A 20,923-nucleotide genomic window follows, 5' to 3' on the forward strand; every position below is an offset into this window, starting at 1 on the left:
AGAGACATTTTAGCATAGGGAGACTACATTATGAGTATAATATTTTGTTGATTGATAATTACAATGTAAACATAGTTTTGAATTAATCTATTCTAGCAATGGAGAATACAACTTTAAGTATAGAATCTGAATACATCAAGAACCTCCAGCATCAAATCTACTTCCTTGAACTGGAAGCCAACTTTCTATATCCTTCAATATACCTTGCTAAAAAATGAGATAAATATATGCAAGAAAAACATATCTTGGAAATACATTAAGATCACACAAGCTGAATAAAACATTTTAACTGTTGAGTGTCATGATTTTGATTAAAAAAAAACTTTTTCTGCACTTTATGTAATTAATTTAAAATCACTTTTTGACCTTAACTTTTCATTATCACGCGTGAACAGACTAAAAAAGCCACTGATCTTCAGCCCCGCATTACCTCTGAAACTGAGCACTTGCTTCAAAAGCTACAGGTAACTTTTCCAGTTATACAACTTTATTTTCATGTGAATAACTCTGTGGTCTATTCTGTTTCTATCAAATACTGTAGCTTTTTTGCACTTTTTTTTTTTGTAAATAAAATGAAATATTGTGTCAACTTGAAACACAGTATCCAAGAATGAGTTAAAATAGTTTCAGCTATTGCACTTGTTCTAAGTCATCCTGCCAAGTGTTCTGACTTTACAATCAATTTTTAAAAAAATTCCTTACTCCTGTTGTCGAATGAAAGACGACAAAATGGGAAACCGAATTGTTAAGACTCTCATTCTACAATGACACGTGCACATACTCAGTTGGACTACTCATGAGCTTAAAATTAAGCATGTGTATAAAGGCTTGAGGCCTGACTACAAAAATGCTGTCATATGTATAAACAGGGAAAAAAGACAATAAATACTTTCTAAAATCTTTTAATTATAGTAAATTTAAGTATTACTTGTAACAATAATGAAGAACTTTTAGTTTTTGTTGTTTTTTTTTTTAAGTTGACTGTGTCCCTTTAAAAAGTTTGTTGACTAAACTGGCCATATCTACCAATATATGGCCCTGATCTTACCAGGAGAACAAAGCTAAAGTTAGTAACCAAGGACTTGTCTATATGGGGAAGTTGACCGGCATAGCTATAATGGAATAATTATTCTGCTATAGCTATGTAAGTATAACTTTTTGTGGGTATACTCTGTTTAGGAGAAAACATTACTTTATTCTGGAATAGTTACTCCACAATAAATTACTATTCCAGAATTCAGTGTCCACATGGGGAGCTATACTGGCATAGCTATAGCAGAATAAAACAAGGTCTTGATGCAGAAAGGAGCCATGCAGCCCACCTAAATCTATGTACTAATCTAGGTGAGGGAATATATTTAGTGAGGAAAACTGATGATTTTTCAAAAGTTTCAGTATATTTCTATGTAAATAAATATGGAAAAAGCATTTTTGTTCACTTTGCTTATGTCAGCAAAATGAGGTATTTTGTCTCCTAGGGCTTCACAACTTTGCTAAGTCTGTCATGTTCATGCATAAATGTTTTATTGATAGCTCACCATGACAGAAAAAGGAAATGATCAAGTGGGTTAAAGGAGCTGACATTTGATTTATTGTGTGGTGGTGGTTTACCAATGTTTAAATAATTTTGTATGACATGCTGGTTTGTTGCCGTGCTCTCAGTGAATTTGTGGAGGAGTTAACTAAAGCGAATAACAAACTAGTAAAGGAACAGCACATCAGATATAGGTTGTTATAAATCAAATGAAGGAATTTTTATGAGACAATTCTGTGTATAAACAAAAGGAAAAATGCAGCCATTTGACTGAATAAGGATATTGTGTTCTTTGCTTATGAATTGGAAAGTAAAATCACTAGTAGACATAAGCTACGGAGTTCAGTTCAGAAATATATTGAAGTGGGACAGTGCTTCCATGGGTCTGCAATGGGAGCTGGATGGACTGCTTGGCACTTTTGAAAATCTGACCATCTATTTAGGAGCCTGATTTTAGGCTCTTGTTTTCTGGGGTTTTTTTGGTTTGGTTTTTTTTGTTTGTTTTTTAAAAAGGTAGCCTAAAACTACATTTTAAAAGAGGTGAAATCTTCCAATGACTTAAAAAATTTACATCCTTTTGAAGATTTTTCCCAGAACTGTGGACAATAAAGGTTCATCAGTGGTATATTCGAAGTTGATTTTAGCTATACTATGTGCTTTGTTGTACATCAGCTGCAAGGTCTTTGGGGCTGGGAGTGTCTCTGTTTTTGTACATCACCAAACATGTTGGTAATAAATAATAGAATATGTATACATGATATAAGATATGTCCGTTTCTTTAAAACAGGTCATACTGGCTCAGGGGCCTTCTGCATATGTTTGCAATCGCTTTGAGGGTCTTTCCACTTTTTTTGCTTTAGGGCCTACCAAAACTTGAATCCCCATATTATAGCCATAATAAAAAAAGAAAACAATCTCCCTAAATTCTCAAGTCATATTTCATCTTAGAGTAGATATTTTCTGGGAGATTTGCGGGGGGAGGGAGTTGAGAATCAGAAGAGGAGTTAAGGTGTGTTTGAAAAATTTCTCCGCTGTAGACTATTTGAAAATATTCCTAACTTTTTTTCTTTTCTCATCATAAGTCTAAAATGTGGAAAAGTGCCTTTTTGTGTATTGGGTATGCAGGTTTGTGGTGGAATTACAAAGAAGACCTCGGTAATGACTTTATAAAGATGCAATGAGACCTCTCAAAGCCAGACAAAAATCTTTCGAATGTGACATGGTAACTTCAGAGGACTGTCATGTTTTCCATGTAATAATTTTAGTTAAATATTTGATAATTTTGGCAGAGTAAAATTTTAAAATGTTTCCTCTTTTAAATTTTGCTTTGTTTTTCTTGCTTTTCTTAAGGTTCCTCTAACTGTTCAACTAGTTCAGTAATTCCCATATATTTCAAACTTCACACCCACATGTGTTTTGATAACATCCCAGACACGGGCATTTTTAAAATTAAACACAAAAAGCATTGAACTATGCCAAGATTAGGCAAAGGGACTGGTCAGATCTGAGAGTTGCTTCCTTTTTCTGATGTTGCCAGTCCGACACTCAGATTTGCCAGCCATATTCCATGCACGCTCCTGGTCAGTAGGGAGCTATTTACGCAGTCAATGGCTTGGAGGTGGATGTTGAGGGAAGGAAGGCAGAGTGAATGGGCCTTCAATGAGAAGTGGGGGGGGGTTGCCAGCAAGTGGGGTCCTCTGTTAGAAAGAGGATTGTGTGCAGTGGTGGGGGGCCTAGAGTGGCTGAATTCCATGTTTCTGTGCCAAGGTGTTGGCACATCAAAGGCTCTCCACGACATTAAGGAGCCAAGGCAACAGTGTTTATGTGACCATCGTTTATTAGCACTGTAGTGTCCAGGTTGATGGTGGGATGGAAATTGTTGAAATCATGGTGGAATTCCTCAAGGGCTTCTTTTCCATGGGTCCAGATGATGAAGATGTCATCAATATAGCGCAAGTAGAGTAGAGGCGTTAGGGGATGAGAGCTGAGGAAGCGTTGTTCTAAGTCCACCATAAAAATGTTGGCATGCTGTGGGGCCATGTGGGTACCCATAGCAGTGCCGCTGATTTGAAGGTATACATTGTCCCCAAATGTAAAATAGTTATGGGTAAGGACAAAGTCACAAAGTTCAGCCACCATCAACCTCAGCCTGGTCCAGTCCACACAAGAGATCCACTTCCTGGACACTACAGTGCTAATAAACGATGGTCACATAAACACCACCCTATACCGGAAACCTACTGACTGCTATTCCTACCTACATGCCTCCAGCTTTCACCCTGACCACACCACACAATCCATTGTCTACAGCCAAGCTCTGCGATACAACTGCATTTGCTCCAACCCCTCAGAGACAAACAAGATCTCTACAAGAGATCTCTACAAGAGACCTACAAGATCTCTATCAAGCATTCTTACAACTACAATACCCACCTGCAGAAGTGAAGAAACAGATTGATAGAGCCAGAAGAGTTCCCAGAAGTCACCTACTACAGGACAGGCCTAACAAAGAAAATAACAGAACACCACTAGCCGTCACCTTCAGCCCCCAACTAAAACCCCTCCAACGCATTATTAAGGATCTACAACCTATCCTGAAGGATGACCCAACACTCTCACAAATCTTGGGAGACAGGCCAGTCCTTGCCTACAGACAGGCCCCCAACCTGAAGCAAATACTCACCAGCAACCACATACCACACAACAGAACCACTAACCCAGGAACCTATCCTTGCAACAAAGCCCGTTGCCAACTTTGCCCACATATCTATTCAGGGGACACCATCACAGGGCCTAATAACATCAGCCACACTATCAGAGGCTCGTTCACCTGCACATCCACCAATGTGATATATGCCATCATGTGCCAGCAATGCCCCTCTGCCATGTACATTGGTCAAACTGGACAGTCTCTACGTAAAAGAATAAATGGACACGAATCAGATGTCAAGAATTATAACATTCATAAACCAGTCGGAGAACACTTCAATCTCTCTGGTCACGCGATTACAGACATGAAAGTTGTGATATTACAACAAAAAAACTTCAAAACCAGACTCCAGTGAGAGACTGTTGAATTGGAATTCATTTGCAAATTGGATACAATTAACTTAGGCTTGAATAGAGACTGGGAGCGGCTAAGTCATTATGCAAGGTAACCTATTTCCCCTTGTTTTTTCCTACCCCCCGCTCCCCAAGAACAAGGGTTCTTGTTAAACCCTGGATTTGTGCTGGAAATGGCCCACCTTGATTATCGTACACATTGTAAGGAGAGTGATTACTTTAGATCAGTTATTACCAGCAGGAAAGTGGGGTGGGGGGAGAGAAAACCTTTTGTAGTGGTAAACACCCATTTTTTTCATGCTTTGTGTGTATAAAAAGATCTTCTGTACTTTCCACAGTATGCATCCGATGAAGTGAGCTGTAGCTCACGAAAGCTTATGCTCAAATAAATTGGTTAGTCTCTAAGGTGCCACAAGTACTCCTTTTCTTTTTGCATTCAGCAGACATTTGAAGCAGTTGGTGTAGAATGCTGGCACTGTAAATATGCAATTTGTGTCTGAATGCATCTATCTGTGTTTAGTTTCTTTTTAAATTTTTATTGGTTTGAACTGAGATGCAACCGACCAGAATAAATGAGCATTTGACATTTGTGGAAATATTTAGTAATAAATGTACTTTCACCACAAAAATATTTATTTTTTTACAGGAATTACAGTCCCAAGATGATGGCCTCCATTTGGAACTCAAGCGAAAGGAAGCCAGTTTAAATATGCTGAAAACAGACAGAGAACGAATTAATAACCGGATCAATGTTGCAGTTGGTAATTGTTTTTCAGGAATCAAATGTCAACATCTGAATGTCTATGGTCTTTTTTTTTCTTCTTCTTAATACCTTGAGGGGCACAAACTGCAGAGTTTCAGGTTCCAGAAAAGCAGCCGAAGTTCTGTAGCAGTTGCTCTAGTGTGGACAATGGGTTCTTTCCTTTGGTGTCAGGTAGAAATGGATCAGTTAAGAGTTGGTGCCAATCCCTTGCTCTTTACAGGCACTCTGTATCTTGGTTGTCCAGTTCCTTTCTGTCTCTCAGTGAATAATTAGAGAGAGAAGATGTGTGAGTTAATATCTTTTATTGGACCAACTTCTGTTGGTGAGAGAGACAAGCCTTTGAGCTACACAGACCCCTTCTTCACGTCTGGAAAGGTATTCAGAGTGTCACAGCTAAATATAAGATTGAACAGATGGTTTAGCATAAGTAGTTAGCACATATTCAAAGGGTGAAGGTGAAGTGGCCTGTTAACACACCTGTAGTCATAGGTCAAAAAGGAGGCTCAGTGGGTGTCACCGGGGTCCCACTGGGGGCCAGCTGAGGTCACTCAATTAGGGTGAACTGCGAAGAATGGGACAGACAAACCCCAAAGCTGGTGGATGTGTCAATACTTATATTTACCAAGCCAGCACTAAACAGCTTCTGTTATACCTTACTGGTTACCCAGAAACCAACAACACAGTTCTCTTAAAGTAACCTAGCCTCAGGCCTCCATCCAGGTACCCAAGTCAAATATTATGAAGATTTCTGAAAATCTTATTTCATCATATTAAAGAAAAGGTTCTACCAATCCCAAAGGATCGGACACATTACCTCCAACATAATTAATATTCCAGATCTTCCCCAAATACACACTCCAGCCAATTCTTATTAACTAAACTAAAATTTATTAAAAAAGAAAAAAGAGACACTATGGTTAAAAGATCAATATACATACAGACATGAATTCAATTCTTGAGGTTTAGATACATAGCAGAGATGGTGAGCTTTGTAGTTGCAAAGAGTTTTTAGAATTTAGTCCATAGGTTATAGTCCAACGTACAATATCCTGTTCAGGGAGTACCAGCATAACTGGGATCTCAATCTGGCGACTCAAACTTCCCCTAATGAAGCTTAAGCAGATCCGAGATACAAAGGACTGGGTCCTAAGTATCTTTTATACAACTTCAGGCCTTCTTTGACAAGTTGGAGTCCCTTGGGGAACAATAGGCCCTCTTTTCCTAAGCATCATCATTAATTATCACATAGATTAACATAAGTCAATTTATCCATTAGGCAGTCTATCACTGGTACTTAGCTACATGAATTAACAAAAGGCAACTGCCTGTTTTTCGACCTTTCACAGATGATTTGCTGTGCATTTTAGAGATGAATGCAGTGATATCCCATGTTTACAATTCATTTAAATGTTAGGATGTTCTTTTGATCTCTGAATTATCAGAATACAGCATAGACAGGGACTGTTGATTACACTGTTGACAACTACCCATATATATGTCAATACACAAAAACACAAACATTATCTCCCCATATGTCTTTAAGGGTGGAATTTCAGTCATTTATTTTGCAGGATGTTTAACCCTTTCTGGCCATGTGTCACAGTGGGTTAAAGATTATTGTAATAAGCCATAAGTCCAGTGTCTTTATTAAGACTATGATTTTCCCAGGCTCCAATATTCAGTTCTCTGGGAGAAAGCTACTCTCTACTACACTGGAAACTTCAGGTTTTTTGGCTTTCCTGACCAGAAGATACAGCTGTCAACTCCTCCTCCTAACAGCTTAATGGGCCACAGCTATCAGCTCCTCTATCCAGGCCTGGCACCTCCAGTAGTCTTTCCCACTCAGACCAGTCAATGGACCTAAAGAAGAGCTCTATATAGCTCGAAAGCTTGTGTCTCTCACCAAAAGAAGTTGATCCAATGAAAAAATATTACCTCACCTCCCTTGTCTCTCAAATATCCTGAGATCAACACAGCTACAACACTCTCATTGAATAAGCTGGGAAATGCTTCATATTGAAAAATGATCTTTTGATCACAGTTTCAAAGAACCATAGAAGACAGCATAGGCAGAACAGGGCTCTGAGGGAGTTGGCTGATGTGATTGCAGAGCCATTGGCCATTATCTTTGAAAACCTGTGGCGATTGGGGGAGGCACCGGACAATTGGAAAAAGGCAAATATAGTGCCCATCTTTAAAAAAGGGAAGAAGGTGAATCCGGGGAACTACAGGCCAGTCAGCCTCACCTCAGTCCCTGGAAAAATCATGGAGCAGGTCCTCAAGGAATCCATTTTGAAGCACTTGAAGGCGATAAGGAACAGTCAACATGGATTCACCAAGGGCAAGTCATGCCTTACCAAACTGATTGCCTTCTGTGATGAGATAACTGGCTCTGTGGATATGTCCTCTCTATTTGGCACTGGTGAGGCCACATCTGGAGTATTGTGTCCAGTTTTGCCCCCCTACCCCGAAAAGATATGGACAAATTGGAGAGCCCAGTGGAGGGCAACAAAAATTTTTAGAGGACTGGGGCATATGACTTACGAGGAGAGGCTTAGGGTATTGGTCTTATTTAGTCTTCAGAAGAGAAGAGTGAGGGGGGATTTGATAGCGGCCTTCAACTACCTGAAGGGTATTAGAGGTGCCTGGAAAAGGGATTTTTTTTTCCTCATTTTTCAGCCCAGTGAATTGAAAGACTAGAATTGATTGGCTACCTTGCTGATAGGGGAACATCTCTAGTATAATTCTCTGTCTTTAGTTAGGTCTCTTAGCCATAAAAGAAATTCTGAGACCTTAATTTCTACCTGCAGCAGTCCCAAATACTGGGAGGAAGGGAGAGGCTGGGCTGTTTGTTTTTTGGTTTATGTTTTCAACCCTGGCTGCTTAAAGGAATGATGTTTCCAAATGCAAAGAGATAAGCAGTGGCCCTAGTCCAGTGGTGTTAATTCTTAATGGTAATATGATTAATTAGATGTCGGTGAAGGATTTTAGACATGAAAAGGCAGTATATAAGTATGAAGGTTACTGGGTTTGTACATGAACATATGTAAATATTGCAGAATTCATACAGGTTAATGTCACTTTTCAGTGCATGATCACTAGAGTATAATTTAAATTTTCTATACTATATATATGAAGTATATAAATGGGTTCTGTACCTCAAGTGTTCCAAGAATATTGTTGAACAATTTTTTCATATAATAATAGAGGGCAATCAAATAAAACATTCACAGATACAGTATGCAGTTTACGGCTTGCTAAGATGATGTTGAAAAGATTTACCTTTAGTTTTTCTGTTAGTGAATATGGATATGTTTTGCACAACAGCTGTGAATACGGCAGTTTTAATGCATTCTTAGTTGCATCCAATTCTAGTCACGTGAAAAAGGAAGAAAGATGATCATAGAGACGTAAAGAAAAAAGGGGATTGGTGAATTTCAAGCAAGTTTAATCTACAAATGTCTGTTATAGTAAACTATAACTGTACGTTTTTTCCATAGAACCACAGAGGTTCACATGCAGCTTAAACAGCATTGCAAAATGTGACTTTTTTGAAAGGCTTTTAAAAAATATGTTTGGCACCATCAAGTGGTAAAATTGGGTATTGCCACTTCAGATTAACAGTTCATTGTGCTAAGCAGGGAAAAGCCAGATCAAACCTCATAGTTAGGGCCTTACCAAATTCACAGCTATGAAAAACGTGCCATAGACCGTGAAATCTGGTATCCCCCTGTGAAATCTGGTCTTGTGTGCTTTTACTCTATGCAGTACTATACAGATTTCATAGGGAGACCGGTGTTTCTCAAATGGGGGGGCCTGACGCAAAAGGGAGTTGCAGGGTGAGGGGTCTCAATTTTATTTTAGGGGGGTTGCAGTATTGTCACCCTTACTTCTGCACTGCCTTCAGAGCTGAGCAGCTGGAGAGCAGCAGCTGTTGGCCAGGTGCCCAGCTGTGCAAGCAGCAGTGCAGAAAGAAGGGTGGCAATATCATACCATGCCATCCTTACTACTTGTACTACTCCCGGCAGCAGCTCTGTTTTCAGATTTGGGCTCCTGGCCGGCAGCTACCGCTCTCCAACTGTCCAGCTCTGAAGGCAGGGCCACTGCCAGCAGTAGCGCAGAAGTAAGGGTAGCAGTACCGCAACTCCCCGACCCTTTCAATAACCTTGTGACCACCCCACAACTCCTTTTTGGGTCAGGACCCCTACAATTACAACACCATGGAATTTCAGATTTAAATAGCTGAAATCATGAAATTTAGGATTTTTTTTAATCCTATGAATGTGAAATTGACCAAAATGGACCATGAATTTGGTAGAGCCCCCACTCGTAGTAATATGCAACATAACTATACATACATGGAGGACTTTTTGTTTTGTTTTGTTCAGCCCTATTTTCTGGGCTTTCTTATTAAATCAAACCGAAAAATTGCCTGAAGTAAAATGCTTGTGTTTTAAGGGTAATTTTCAGAAAATCTTCTTACATTAAGGGTATGCCTACACTGTGATTTAAAACCCACAGCACCTAGTCTCAGTGACTTGGGGTCACAGGGCTATAAAATTGCAGTGTAGATGTTTGGGTTGAGCCTGGAGCCCAATCTCTGAGACTTTCCCACCTTGTGGGAGTCTGAGAAGTCAGGGTCCAGCCTGAGCCCGCACTTAGATGCTGTAATTTTATAGCCCAGCAGCCCAAGCCCTGGGAGCCTGAGTCAGCTGACCCGGGCTAGCAATGGGTGTGCCATAGGGTATGACTACACTTCAATAAAAAAAAAAAAAAAAACTAACAGTTTTAGGGCTAATCAAGTATGCTTTGTCTAGCTAGAGTAACTGGGCTTGGTGCTATGAAGATGCATGAGAGTGTGGGGCAGGATGAGGGAAGAAATCTTTCTCATTTTATCAGGAGACAGAGGTGAATGAGTACAGACACAGGGATGGATTACAGCAGCAGGCTGCAACTTTATTCATGTAGCACCTCTCTTCACAGCTGTCTGTCCCATCTACCCATGCCAGACGTTCATGTGGCCCAGAATGGGTTTAGTGGGCTCCCACCACATAACCCATATTTCTCCTCAGCCTACCCCTAAGACTCAGTTCACTCTGCTGAATCATCTTATACACATGCCTCAAAGGGAGACAGAGGGTACTAAAAGCGGGACCTTGATCTGTGAAGACTTGTTCTCAATGGTAGCAGATGACAGAACGAGGAGTAATGGTCTCAAGTTGCAGTGGGGGAGGTTTAGATTGGATATTAGGAAAAACTTTTTCATTAAGAGGGTGGTGAAACACTGGAATGCGTTACCTAGGGAGGTGGTAGAATCTCCTTCCTTAGAGGTTTTTAAGGTCAGGCTTGACAAAGCCCTGGCTGGGATGATTTAACTGGGAATTGGTCCTGCTTTGAGCAGGGGGTTGGACTAGATGACCTTCTGGGGTCCCTTCCAACCCTGATATTCTATGATTCTATGATCCCCTTTTCTTAAGGTCCACTAGCCAAATTCCAGATCTGTTTTACTTCTGGTAGCTGGCCATTTTGGCCTTTTATCTGCACTGGGCACAGTCTACAAGTTCCAACAAGCTAAACAATCACACAAAGTACTGATATTAAATTCTAAGTCCTATTTCTATTTAATCTAATTGTGTTGTTCTTGATGCTATGAGGAAAGTGGAAAAATCTACCTTGTCTCTGACAGTTTGGCTCAAATGGAAACGCCAAAACAGGTGATCAGTAAAAACCACAGTATCCTAACAGAGAGCAGGATGGAATAGGAGCTAAAATTGAAATAGGAGTTTCCAAAAATGGTAAAACCATTGGCCAGGGTTTAAATTAATGAGAAGGGAGAGGAGGAAGCTGATCAGCTCCCATCTTCCTTTGGCTGTCAATGGGAAGCAGAGAGCTCATGAGGCAGGAGTGTCTATCCCTGTTTCCCTCTGGTAGGCACTTCCTCCACCGTTTTTTCACAGAACTTGCCCCCCTTCCTGCAGATTCAATTGAGTTTTCCACCTGTTGAGCCAGGTGGATGATATTCTACCTTTCCCCAGGCCCTGGGCTGTTCTAGCTGTTGCAGCTTTGAGACTGAAGGAGAACCTGTGGCCTTATCACTTGAGATCCTGTGACCCTGCCCCCACCTGTTCTCTGGTCCCAGTTAGCTTCTGAAGACCTTAGCTACATGCTGTAATTGAGTCAGATCTTTCAAATTATTTGTAATGTGTTTGAATTGCAATAGTGCCCTGAATGTGGTAGACACTATAGACACACTTATGGAGATGCATTGTCCCTGCGTTAAAGAGCTTATGTTCTAAAAAGACAAAATAAATATATTGAGAGGTAGCAGAAATAGGAAAAATGTATAATGTTTCCCTTGTTTTATTTTATTAAACTTATAACCAATTCCCAAGTGCCCCCATGTCATTATTAATTTGTAATTCTTATTCATGTTGTTACATGTATTTAATATCCCCCAAGTTCCCCTCTTCTCTTTGAACAAGAAAACATAAAAGAATCATATCTAGGACTGGAAGGGGCCTCTACAGGTCATCTAGTCCAGTCCCCTGCACTGAGGCAGAACTAAGTATTAACTAGACCATCCCTGAGAGCTGTTTGTCTAACCTTTTCTTAAAAACAGCCAGTGACAGAGATTTCACAACTTTCCTAGGTAACATGTTCCAGTGCTCAACTACCTGTACAGTTAGGAAGTTTTTCCTAATGTCTAACCTAAATTTCCTGTGTTACAGATTAAGGCCATTACATCTTGTCCTGTCCTCATTTGATAGGGAGAACAATTTATCACCCTTCTCTTTATATCTACCTTTTACATACTTGAAGACTGTTATGTCCCCCCTCAGTCTTTTCTTCTCCAGACTAAACAAACCCAATTTTTTCAATCTTTCCTCATAAGTCGTATTTTCTAGACCTTTAATCATTTTTGTTGCTCTCCTTTAGACTTTCCCCAATTTGTCCACATCTTTCCCAAAATGTGGTACTCTGAATTGGATACAGTATTCCAGCTGAGGCCTTGCCAGTGCTGAGTAAAGTAGAAGAATTACTTCTTGGGTCTTGCTTATACGTCCTAGAATGATGTTTGCTTTTTTTTTTTTAAACTCATATTTAGTTTGTGATCCACTATAACCCCCAGATCCTTTTCTGCAGTACTACTTCCTAGGCAATTATTTCCCATTTTATATTTGTTTGATTATTTCTTCCTATGACTAGTGCCTTGCATTTGTCCTTATTGAATTTCATCCTGTTTATTTCAGACCATTTCTCCAGTTTAAGATCGTTTTGAATTCTAATCCCTTCCTCCAAAGCACCTGCAACCCCTCTCAATTTGGTATAGTCAGCAGACTTTATAGCAGTACGCTCTATGCCATTATCCAAATTATTTATGAAGATATTGAATAGAACTGGACCCAGGACAGATCCCAATGTGACCTCACTCGATATGCCCTTCCACCTTGACTATGAACTATTAATAACTATTCTCTGAGGGCATTTTTGCAACCAGTTGTACACCCACCTTATACTAGGTTTGTCTATGCTATATTTCGCTAGTTAGCTAATACAAGGTCATGTGAAACAGTATCGAAAGTCTTCCTAAAGTCAAAATACATCAAATGTACTGCCTCCCTTTCCCCACCATCCACAAGGCTTGTTATCCTGTCAAAGAAGGATATTAGATTGGTTTGACATGATTTGTTCTTGACAAATCCATGTTGACTGTTACTTGCTGAACATATAAACCTGTTTTATTTGTGTAATTTTTTTAAAATACCTTTTTGTTCCTCATTTCCAATTCCTCATGTCGAGGAGAGTAATAAATGCGGTAATCATGCATCATTTTAGTTAGCACCAATCTGGATACATGTAGCAGTTAGTGTGTTAACTTGATTAAAGAAATAATTGACCCCCATTGGGTAAAATAATATGTAGTTAACCTGCATGACTGCTATATAAATATTTGTAATGTAAGCAAACATTGCTGAAAAATAAAAATGTTGACCTATCTATGCTGAAAAAAACTTGAAACCATTAAAATCCCTCTTTCCTTTCTTTAGAACTTCATTCTAGAGAGAAGCAGACTTTAGTAGAGGAGCTCATACAACTGAAGAGAAGGAAGGAACAGACAGATGGACAGGCCTCTGAAAAGGAAATGGAGCTATTGCGTGCCAAGCAGGAACTAGAACAGCAACAAACCAGCCTGAGTAATTGTGAAGAGAAAATCCTTGTGATACAGTCAAAGGTACACTGCACAGTATCATTGTTTTATTACATCAGTCAGCAGCATTTATGGGATTTTTATTTCTTGTATATGATGTTAGGGGAGAGGTTTTATTAGGAATAAGTTATATATTTATTGCTGTTAATATAGCGGATGGAATTCAGTTGATCAGAAAAACATTTTTATTATTGTCTATTAGCAATTTAGATTCTCATTGTTAAATCTACAGCTATTATAATAAAAACTTTTCATAATACACTGAAAAATCATGCTATGAGCTTTGTGTGGAATCACTATTTATTATGACTAGGGGTCTGATCCTGCATTGTAGTGAGTGTCCTCAAACTCCACTGACATTTTTCTGAAAATGGTACAGAGGCTATGAATAAGGTCTAGATGAGCCTCAGGGGAACTGATTTGTACCACCTTGCACATCACCTCTGAATTCAGCCATTCCCCCCCCCCCCCCGAAATGAATTCACACCCAGCACATACTTCTTATTTCATTAGCAATCAACCCACAATCAGCAGAGAGTCCAGCCTACCACACCTTGCCCCCTCAACATTTCCAGTACAACATGTTTTATGAGGCCTTTCCAAGTAGATTTATACCACAATGTTCATAGTATTCCCTGTACTTAGTATTGAAAGGGATACTGTGAATATCACAGTAACATGAATTACCTGCAGAGGTAATGGTGACTGCTATATGGTTCAAATGAGTGGATTGAGTTTTAAACCTTGATCCTGCAATGACCTTTGCATCCACCTGGGGCCTTAAAGGCCTAATCCTGCACCACTGAAAATATTGGGAGTTTTGCATTGACTTCAGCTGGCACAGGACTGATCCTGTAGAGTGTAAATTCCCTGAGATAAGGTGTCTGACTTCCTATGTGTTTGTAAATTTCTTAGCACAATGGGGAACTAGTCTTGGTTGAAGCTTCTGAGTGCTGCAATGTTCTAAATAATAATAAATGACAATATTTGGCTAGGAATATATTTCTTGAATTCAATCTGTGTATTTATATAAGGCAATAAAAACAATTTAAATATTTTAGGATACTTTTGTGATGTCAAAGAAACAACAAAAAAGCAACAAAAATGCAAAGTAGTATTAGCAGGGTTTAAAAGGTACTAATGCTTTATCTAAATTTTATTTCTCCAGCTAGTCTGAAGTTCACTACTTGCATATTGTAAATGACTGTATAGAAAATATGAAGAATGGCCCAGCACAATTTTTTCTTCAGGAACTGCTACTAGTTTATATATAATGCCAAGGCAAATTCAAATATACTATATAACTATAATATAAATCCCAGTCCATGAAATGTGTACACACACACATAGTCCAGTTGAGTTCAATAGGATTACTCGTGCATTAAATTATTGGCATGTATAAGTGTTTGCAGGATGCTAGTAACCCCTTTCTTATCTTCATTTTCCCCCATCTGTTTTTTCAGTATTCTGGTAAGTGGTTACTTCAAATAAACAGTAGTTCATTGATCAAATATTTGTATGTGTGGTGAAATTTGATAGAGACACTTACTTGAATTGGAAAAAAAAAGTTTTTGTTGATCAGGAAATGTTAAAAATAATAGACATGTAAAAATATGTATTCCATGCTCTCACTATAAGTAAATTTTCTCAAGCATCCATATAACAAACCCTAACCACATACATGCAAACACCACATTCATCAGCTGAGACTGAATTTAGAACTTTCAGCACCAAAAGCACAAGCCCCTACCACTTGAGCTTTATGTACCTGGTCAAGAGTCGTCATATAAAGCTGGTAAGACAATAAAGGAATCAGACTACTGGACAGTTTTGCAGTAGTCAAACTAAAACCAGATTACTTTTTGGAACTACTTAATGAGTGATGTATTTTTTTGCAGTTATTTTAGAAATAAACATAAAATAAGCCTGAATCTCAGTATTCATTCTGCTCTAACTTTGTTTCCTTTTATGTATGTGGACACCAAGTTAAAGCAACGGTCAGAGCAGCAGACGGCAGTAGAGTTGCAGCTTTCTGAAAAGAGAAAGGAACTTATGAAAGTGCAGTTTGCTGTGCATGAAATGGAAGACAAAATATTTAAAAAAACAGCAATGATGCAAGACCAGATCACACATGGCATCAGGTATTAGCCAAAGTATTTGGCAGTTTTTCGACGGATGGTCAGGTATTGATGATTTGGAATTTACTAACCCATTAAGCTTTAGGTTACTGGTTTCTGTCTTCACTACGGATTGGGTCACTTTAAGCTGGCACCCATTTTCTGACACGTTGCAGGAAGTCATGATGTACTGCTTTCAGTTCATCCTCATCTACCAAAAGATATTACACTCTGTTGGCTTTTCAGCAGAAAGACAACAGAGAAAATGGACATGTTGAAACAAAAGGTACTCTCTCTCTCATCCACAGAGGTAGTCCTTTCAGTTCAGGATTGACTAGCACAAAGTGTAAGAGAGGTTGCACGGTAGCTCCACTTGTAGCGTTTTAAGGGGTAAATGATAGCTTTAGTCCCCATAGTTAACAATTTAGCACCCTTCAGGAATTTGCTTGATTTTAAAATTAGAAGGTTCCTTCTGGGGAAGAGCAGCCAATTGGAACTACTGCAGGAAGCAAGTGGAGCTTTCTCCCTCTCCCCTCAGGAGCAGACACGATTCTCACAGGAAGGGAGGAGGGAACAAAAAGAGCCCAGCAGCTCAGGGCAGCTTTAATCCATCCCCTCCACTTCTGTGAGCAAAGAGACAGCTCTTCTCTGCACCCCTTCCCCGCTTCCCTCTAACATCTGGCCTGGGAAGGGGCATAGGAGCTGAAGAACTCCTGGGTCTGCCCCACTCGCTCAGCCGGGAAGGGGAAGAAAAGAACACTGCATCAGCCCTCTGCCTCTGGCTTGGGAGAGTGGGATGAAGAGCCCCAGGAATAGGAGAAGCAGTGGTGAGGCTGGGGGAATTCTTCTTGAGTTTCTCTAAAAGGCAACATTTTACTTTTCCTTCTCAGCTATGAAAAATAATGAAAAAGTGAACATTAATCCTAAATAATTATTCTAAAAAGTAATCATTGCACCTGATTGGCTCAACAGAGATGTAGTAAACTAAGGGTATGTCTACACTACGGAATAAGGTCGAATTTATAGAAGTCGTTTTTTTAGAAATCGGTTTTATATATTCGAGTGTGTGTGTCCCCACAGAAAATGCTCTAAGTGCATTAAGTGCATTAACTCGGCGGAGCGCTTCCACAGTACCGAGGCTAGAGTCGACTTCTGGAGCGTTGCACTGTGGGTAGCTATCCCACAGTTCCCGCAGTCTCCGCTGCCCATTGGAATTCTGGGTTGAGATTCCAATGCCTGATGGGGCTAAAACATTGTCGCGGGTGGTTCTGGGTACATATTGTCAGGCCCCCGTTCCCTCCCTCCCTCCGTGAAAGCAAGGGCAGACAATCATTTCGCGCCTTTTTTCCTGAGTTACCTGTGCAGACGCCATACCACTGTAAGCATGGAGCCCGCTCAGGTAACCGTCACCCTATGTCTCCTGGGTGCTGGCAGACGCGGTACGGCATTGCTACACAGTAGCAGCAACCCCTTGCCTTGTGGCAGCAGACGGTACAGTACGACTGGTAGCCGTCATCATCATGTCCGAGGTGCTCCTGGTCGCCTCTGTGAGGTCGATCAGGAGCGCCTGGGCAGACATGGGCGCAGGGATTAACTTTGGAGTGACTTGACCAGGTCATTCTCTTTAGTCCTGCAGTCAGTCCTATTGAACCGTCTTATGGTGAGCGGGCAGGCGATACGGACTGCTAGCAGTCGTACTGTACCATCTTCTGCTGAGCAGCCATGAGATGTGGATGGCATGCAGTCCTTCTGCACCGTCTGCTGCCAGCCAAAGATGTAAAAGATAGATGGAGTGGATCAAAACAAGAAATAGATCAGATTTGTTTTGTACTCATTTGCTTCCCCCCCTCCCCTGTCTAGGGGACTCATTCTTCTAGATCACACTGCAGTCACTTACAGAGAAGGTGCAGCGAGGTAAATCTAGCCATGTATCAATCAGAGGCCAGGCTAACCTTCTTGTTCCAATAAGGACAATAACTTAGGTGCACCATTTCTTATTGGAACCCTCCGTGAAGTCCTGCCTGAAATACTCCTTGATGTAAAGCCACCCCCTTTGTTGATTTTAGCTCCCTGAAGCCAACCCTGTAAGCCGTGTCGTCAGTCGCCCCTCCCTCTGTCAGAGCAACGGCAGACAATCGTTCCGCGCCTTTTTTCTGTGCGGACGCCATACCAAGGCAAGCATGGAGGCTGCTCAGCTCACTTTGGCAATTAGGAGCACATTAAACACCACACGCATTATCCAGCAGTATATGCAGCACCAGAACCTGGCAAAGCGATACCGGGCGAGGAGGCGACGTCAGCGCGGTCCCGTGAGTGATCAGGACATGGACACAGATTTCTCTGAAAGCATGGGCCCTGCCAATGCATGCATCATGGTGCTAATGGGGCAGGTTCATGCTGTGGAACGCCGATTCTGGGCTCGGGAAACAAGCACAGACTGGTGGGACCGCATAGTGTTGCAGGTCTGGGACGATTCCCAGTGGCTGCGAAACTTTCGCATGCGTAAGGGCACTTTCATGGAACTTTGTGACTTGCTTTCCCCTGCCCTGAGGCGCATGAATACCAAGATGAGAGCAGACCTCACAGTTGAGAAGCGAGTGGCGATAGCCCTGTGGAAGCTTGCAACGCCAGACAGCTACCGGTCAGTTGGGAATCAATTTGGAGTGGGCAAATCTACTGTGGGGGCTGCTGTGATGCAAGTAGCCCACGCAATCAAAGATCTGCTGATATCAAGGGTAGTGACCCTGGGAAATGTGCAGGTCATAGTGGATGGCTTTGCTGCAATGGGATTCCCTAACTGTGGTGGGGCTATAGACGGAACCCATATCCCTATCTTGGCACCGGAGCACCAAGCCGCCGAGTACATAAACCGCAAGGGGTACTTTTCGATAGTGCTGCAAGCTCTGGTGGATCACAAGGGACGTTTCACCAACATCAACGTGGGATGGCCGGGAAAGGTGCATGATGCTCGCATCTTCAGGAACTCTGGTCTGTTTCAAAAGCTGCAGGAAGGGACTTTATTCCCAGACCAGAAAATAACTGTTGGGGATGTTGAAATGCCTATATGTATCCTTGGGGACCCAGCCTACCCCTTAATGCCATGGCTCATGAAGCCGTACACAGGCAGCCTGGACAGTAGTCAGGAGCTGTTCAACTACAGGCTGAGCAAGTGCAGAATGGTGGTAGAATGTGCATTTGGACGTTTAAAGGCACGCTGGCGCAGTTTACTGACTCGCTTAGACCTCAGCGAAACCAATATTCCCACTGTTATTACTGCTTGCTGTGTGCTCCACAATATCTGTGAGAGTAAGGGGGAGACGTTTATGGCGGGGTGGGAGGTTGAGGCAAATCGCCTGGCTGCTGGTTACGCGCAGCCAGACACCAGGGCGGTTAGAAGAGCACAGGAGGGCGCAGTACGCATCAGAGAAGCTTTGAAAACCAGTTTCATGACTGGCCAGGCTACGGTGTGAAAGTTCTGTTTGTTTCTCCTTGATGAAACCCCCCGCCCCTTGGTTCACTCTACTTCCCTGTAAGCTAACCACCCGCCCCTCCTCCCTTCAATCACCGCTTGCAGAGGCAATAAAGTCATTGTTGCTTCACATTCATGCATTCTTTATTCATTCATCACACAAATAGGGGGATGACTACCAAGGTAGCCCAGGAGGGGTGGTGGAGGAGGGAAGGAAAATGCCACACAGCACTTTAAGCACAGCACTTTAAAAGTTTACAACTTTAAAATTTATTGAATGCCAGCCTTCTTTTTTTTGGGCAATCCTCTGTGGTGGAGTGGCTGGTTGGCCGGAGGCCCCCCCACCGCGTTCTTGGGCGTCTGGGTGTGGAGGCTATGGAACTTGGGGAGGAGGGCGGTTGGTTACAGAGGGGCAGCAGTGGCAGTCTGTGCTCCAGCTGCCTTTGCTGCAGCTCAGCCATACACTGGAGCATACTGGTTTGGTCCTGCAGCAGCCTCAGCATTGAATCCTGTCTCCTCTCATCATGCTGCCGCCACATTTGAGCTTCAGCCCTGTCTTCAGCCCGCCACCTCTCCTCCCGGTCATTTTGTGCTTTCCTGCACTCTGACATTATTTGCCTCCACGCATTCGTCTGTGCTCTGTCAGTGTGGGAGGACAGCATGAGCTCGGAGAACATTTCATCGCGAGTGCGTTTTTTTTTCTTTCTAAGCTTCACTAGCCTCTGGGAAGGAGAAGATCCTGTGATCATTGAAACACATGCAGCTGGTGGAGAAAAAAAAAGGGACAGCGGTATTTAAAAAGACACATTTTATAAAACAGTGGCTACACTCTTTCAGGGTAAACCTTGCTGTTAACATTACATACATAGCACATGCGCTTTTGTTACAAGGTCGCATTTTGCCTCCTCCCACCGCGTGACTACCCCCTCAACCTTCCCCCCTCCCTGTGGCTAACAGCGGGGAACATTTCTGTTTAGCCACAGGCAAACAGCCCAGCAGGAATGGGCTCCTCTGAGTGTCCCCTGAAGAAAAGCACTCTATTTCAACCAGGTGACCATGAATTATATCTCACTCTCCTGAGGATAACACAGAGAGATAAAGAACGGATGTTGTTTGAATGCCAGCAAACATACACTGCAATGCTTTGTTCTACAATGATTCCCGAGTACGTGTTACTGGCCTGGAGTGGTAAAGTGTCCTACCATGAAGGACGCAATAAGGCTGCCCTCCCCAGAAACCTTTTGCAAAGGCTTTGGGAGTACATCCAGGAGAACCGCGAATGCCAGGGCAAAGTAATCCTTTCACATGCTTGCTTTTAAACCATGTATAGTATTTTAAAAGGTACACTCACCGGAGGTCCCTTCTCCGCCTGCTGGGTCCAGGAGGCAGCCTTGGGTGGGTTCGGGGGGTACTGGCTCCAGGTCTAGGGTGAGAAACAGTTCCTGGCTGTCAGGAAAACCGGTTTCTCCACTTGCTTGCTGTGAGCTATCTACAACCTCCTCCTCCTCCTCATCTTCTTCGTCCCCAAAACCTGCTTCCGTATTGCCTCCACCTCTATTGAAGGAGTCAAACAACACGGCTGGGGTAGTGGTGGCTGAACCCCCTAAAATGGCATGCAGCTCATCATAGAAGCGGCATGTTTGGGGCTCTGACCCAGAGCGGCTGTTCGCCTCTCTGGTTTTCTGGTAGGCTTGCCTCAGCTCCTTCAGTTTCACGCGGCACTGCTTCGGGTCCCTGTTATGGCCTCTGTCCTTCATGCCCTGGGAGA

At 41.9% G+C, this 20,923-nt stretch overlaps 1 protein-coding gene across 1 annotated transcript in view; it reads left to right on the plus strand.

Annotated features, from left to right (window-relative positions):
* LOC311518767 (uncharacterized protein) overlaps positions 1-20,923 on the plus strand; it is a 47,450-nt gene that overhangs the window by 9,000 nt on the left and 17,527 nt on the right. Inside the window, exons 2-6 of the mRNA XM_084624803.1 lie at positions 97-187; positions 386-464; positions 5,244-5,358; positions 13,409-13,593; positions 15,556-15,710. Coding sequence (XP_084480929.1) covers positions 99-187; positions 386-464; positions 5,244-5,358; positions 13,409-13,593; positions 15,556-15,710 — 623 coding nt within the window. The 5' untranslated portion in view covers positions 97-98. The remainder of the gene's footprint in view (positions 1-96; positions 188-385; positions 465-5,243; positions 5,359-13,408; positions 13,594-15,555; positions 15,711-20,923) is intronic.

The sequence above is a fragment of the Lepidochelys olivacea genome (genome assembly GCF_965140295.1).
Source record: "Lepidochelys olivacea isolate rLepOli2 genome assembly, chromosome: 3".
NCBI lineage: Eukaryota > Metazoa > Chordata > Testudines > Cheloniidae > Lepidochelys > Lepidochelys olivacea.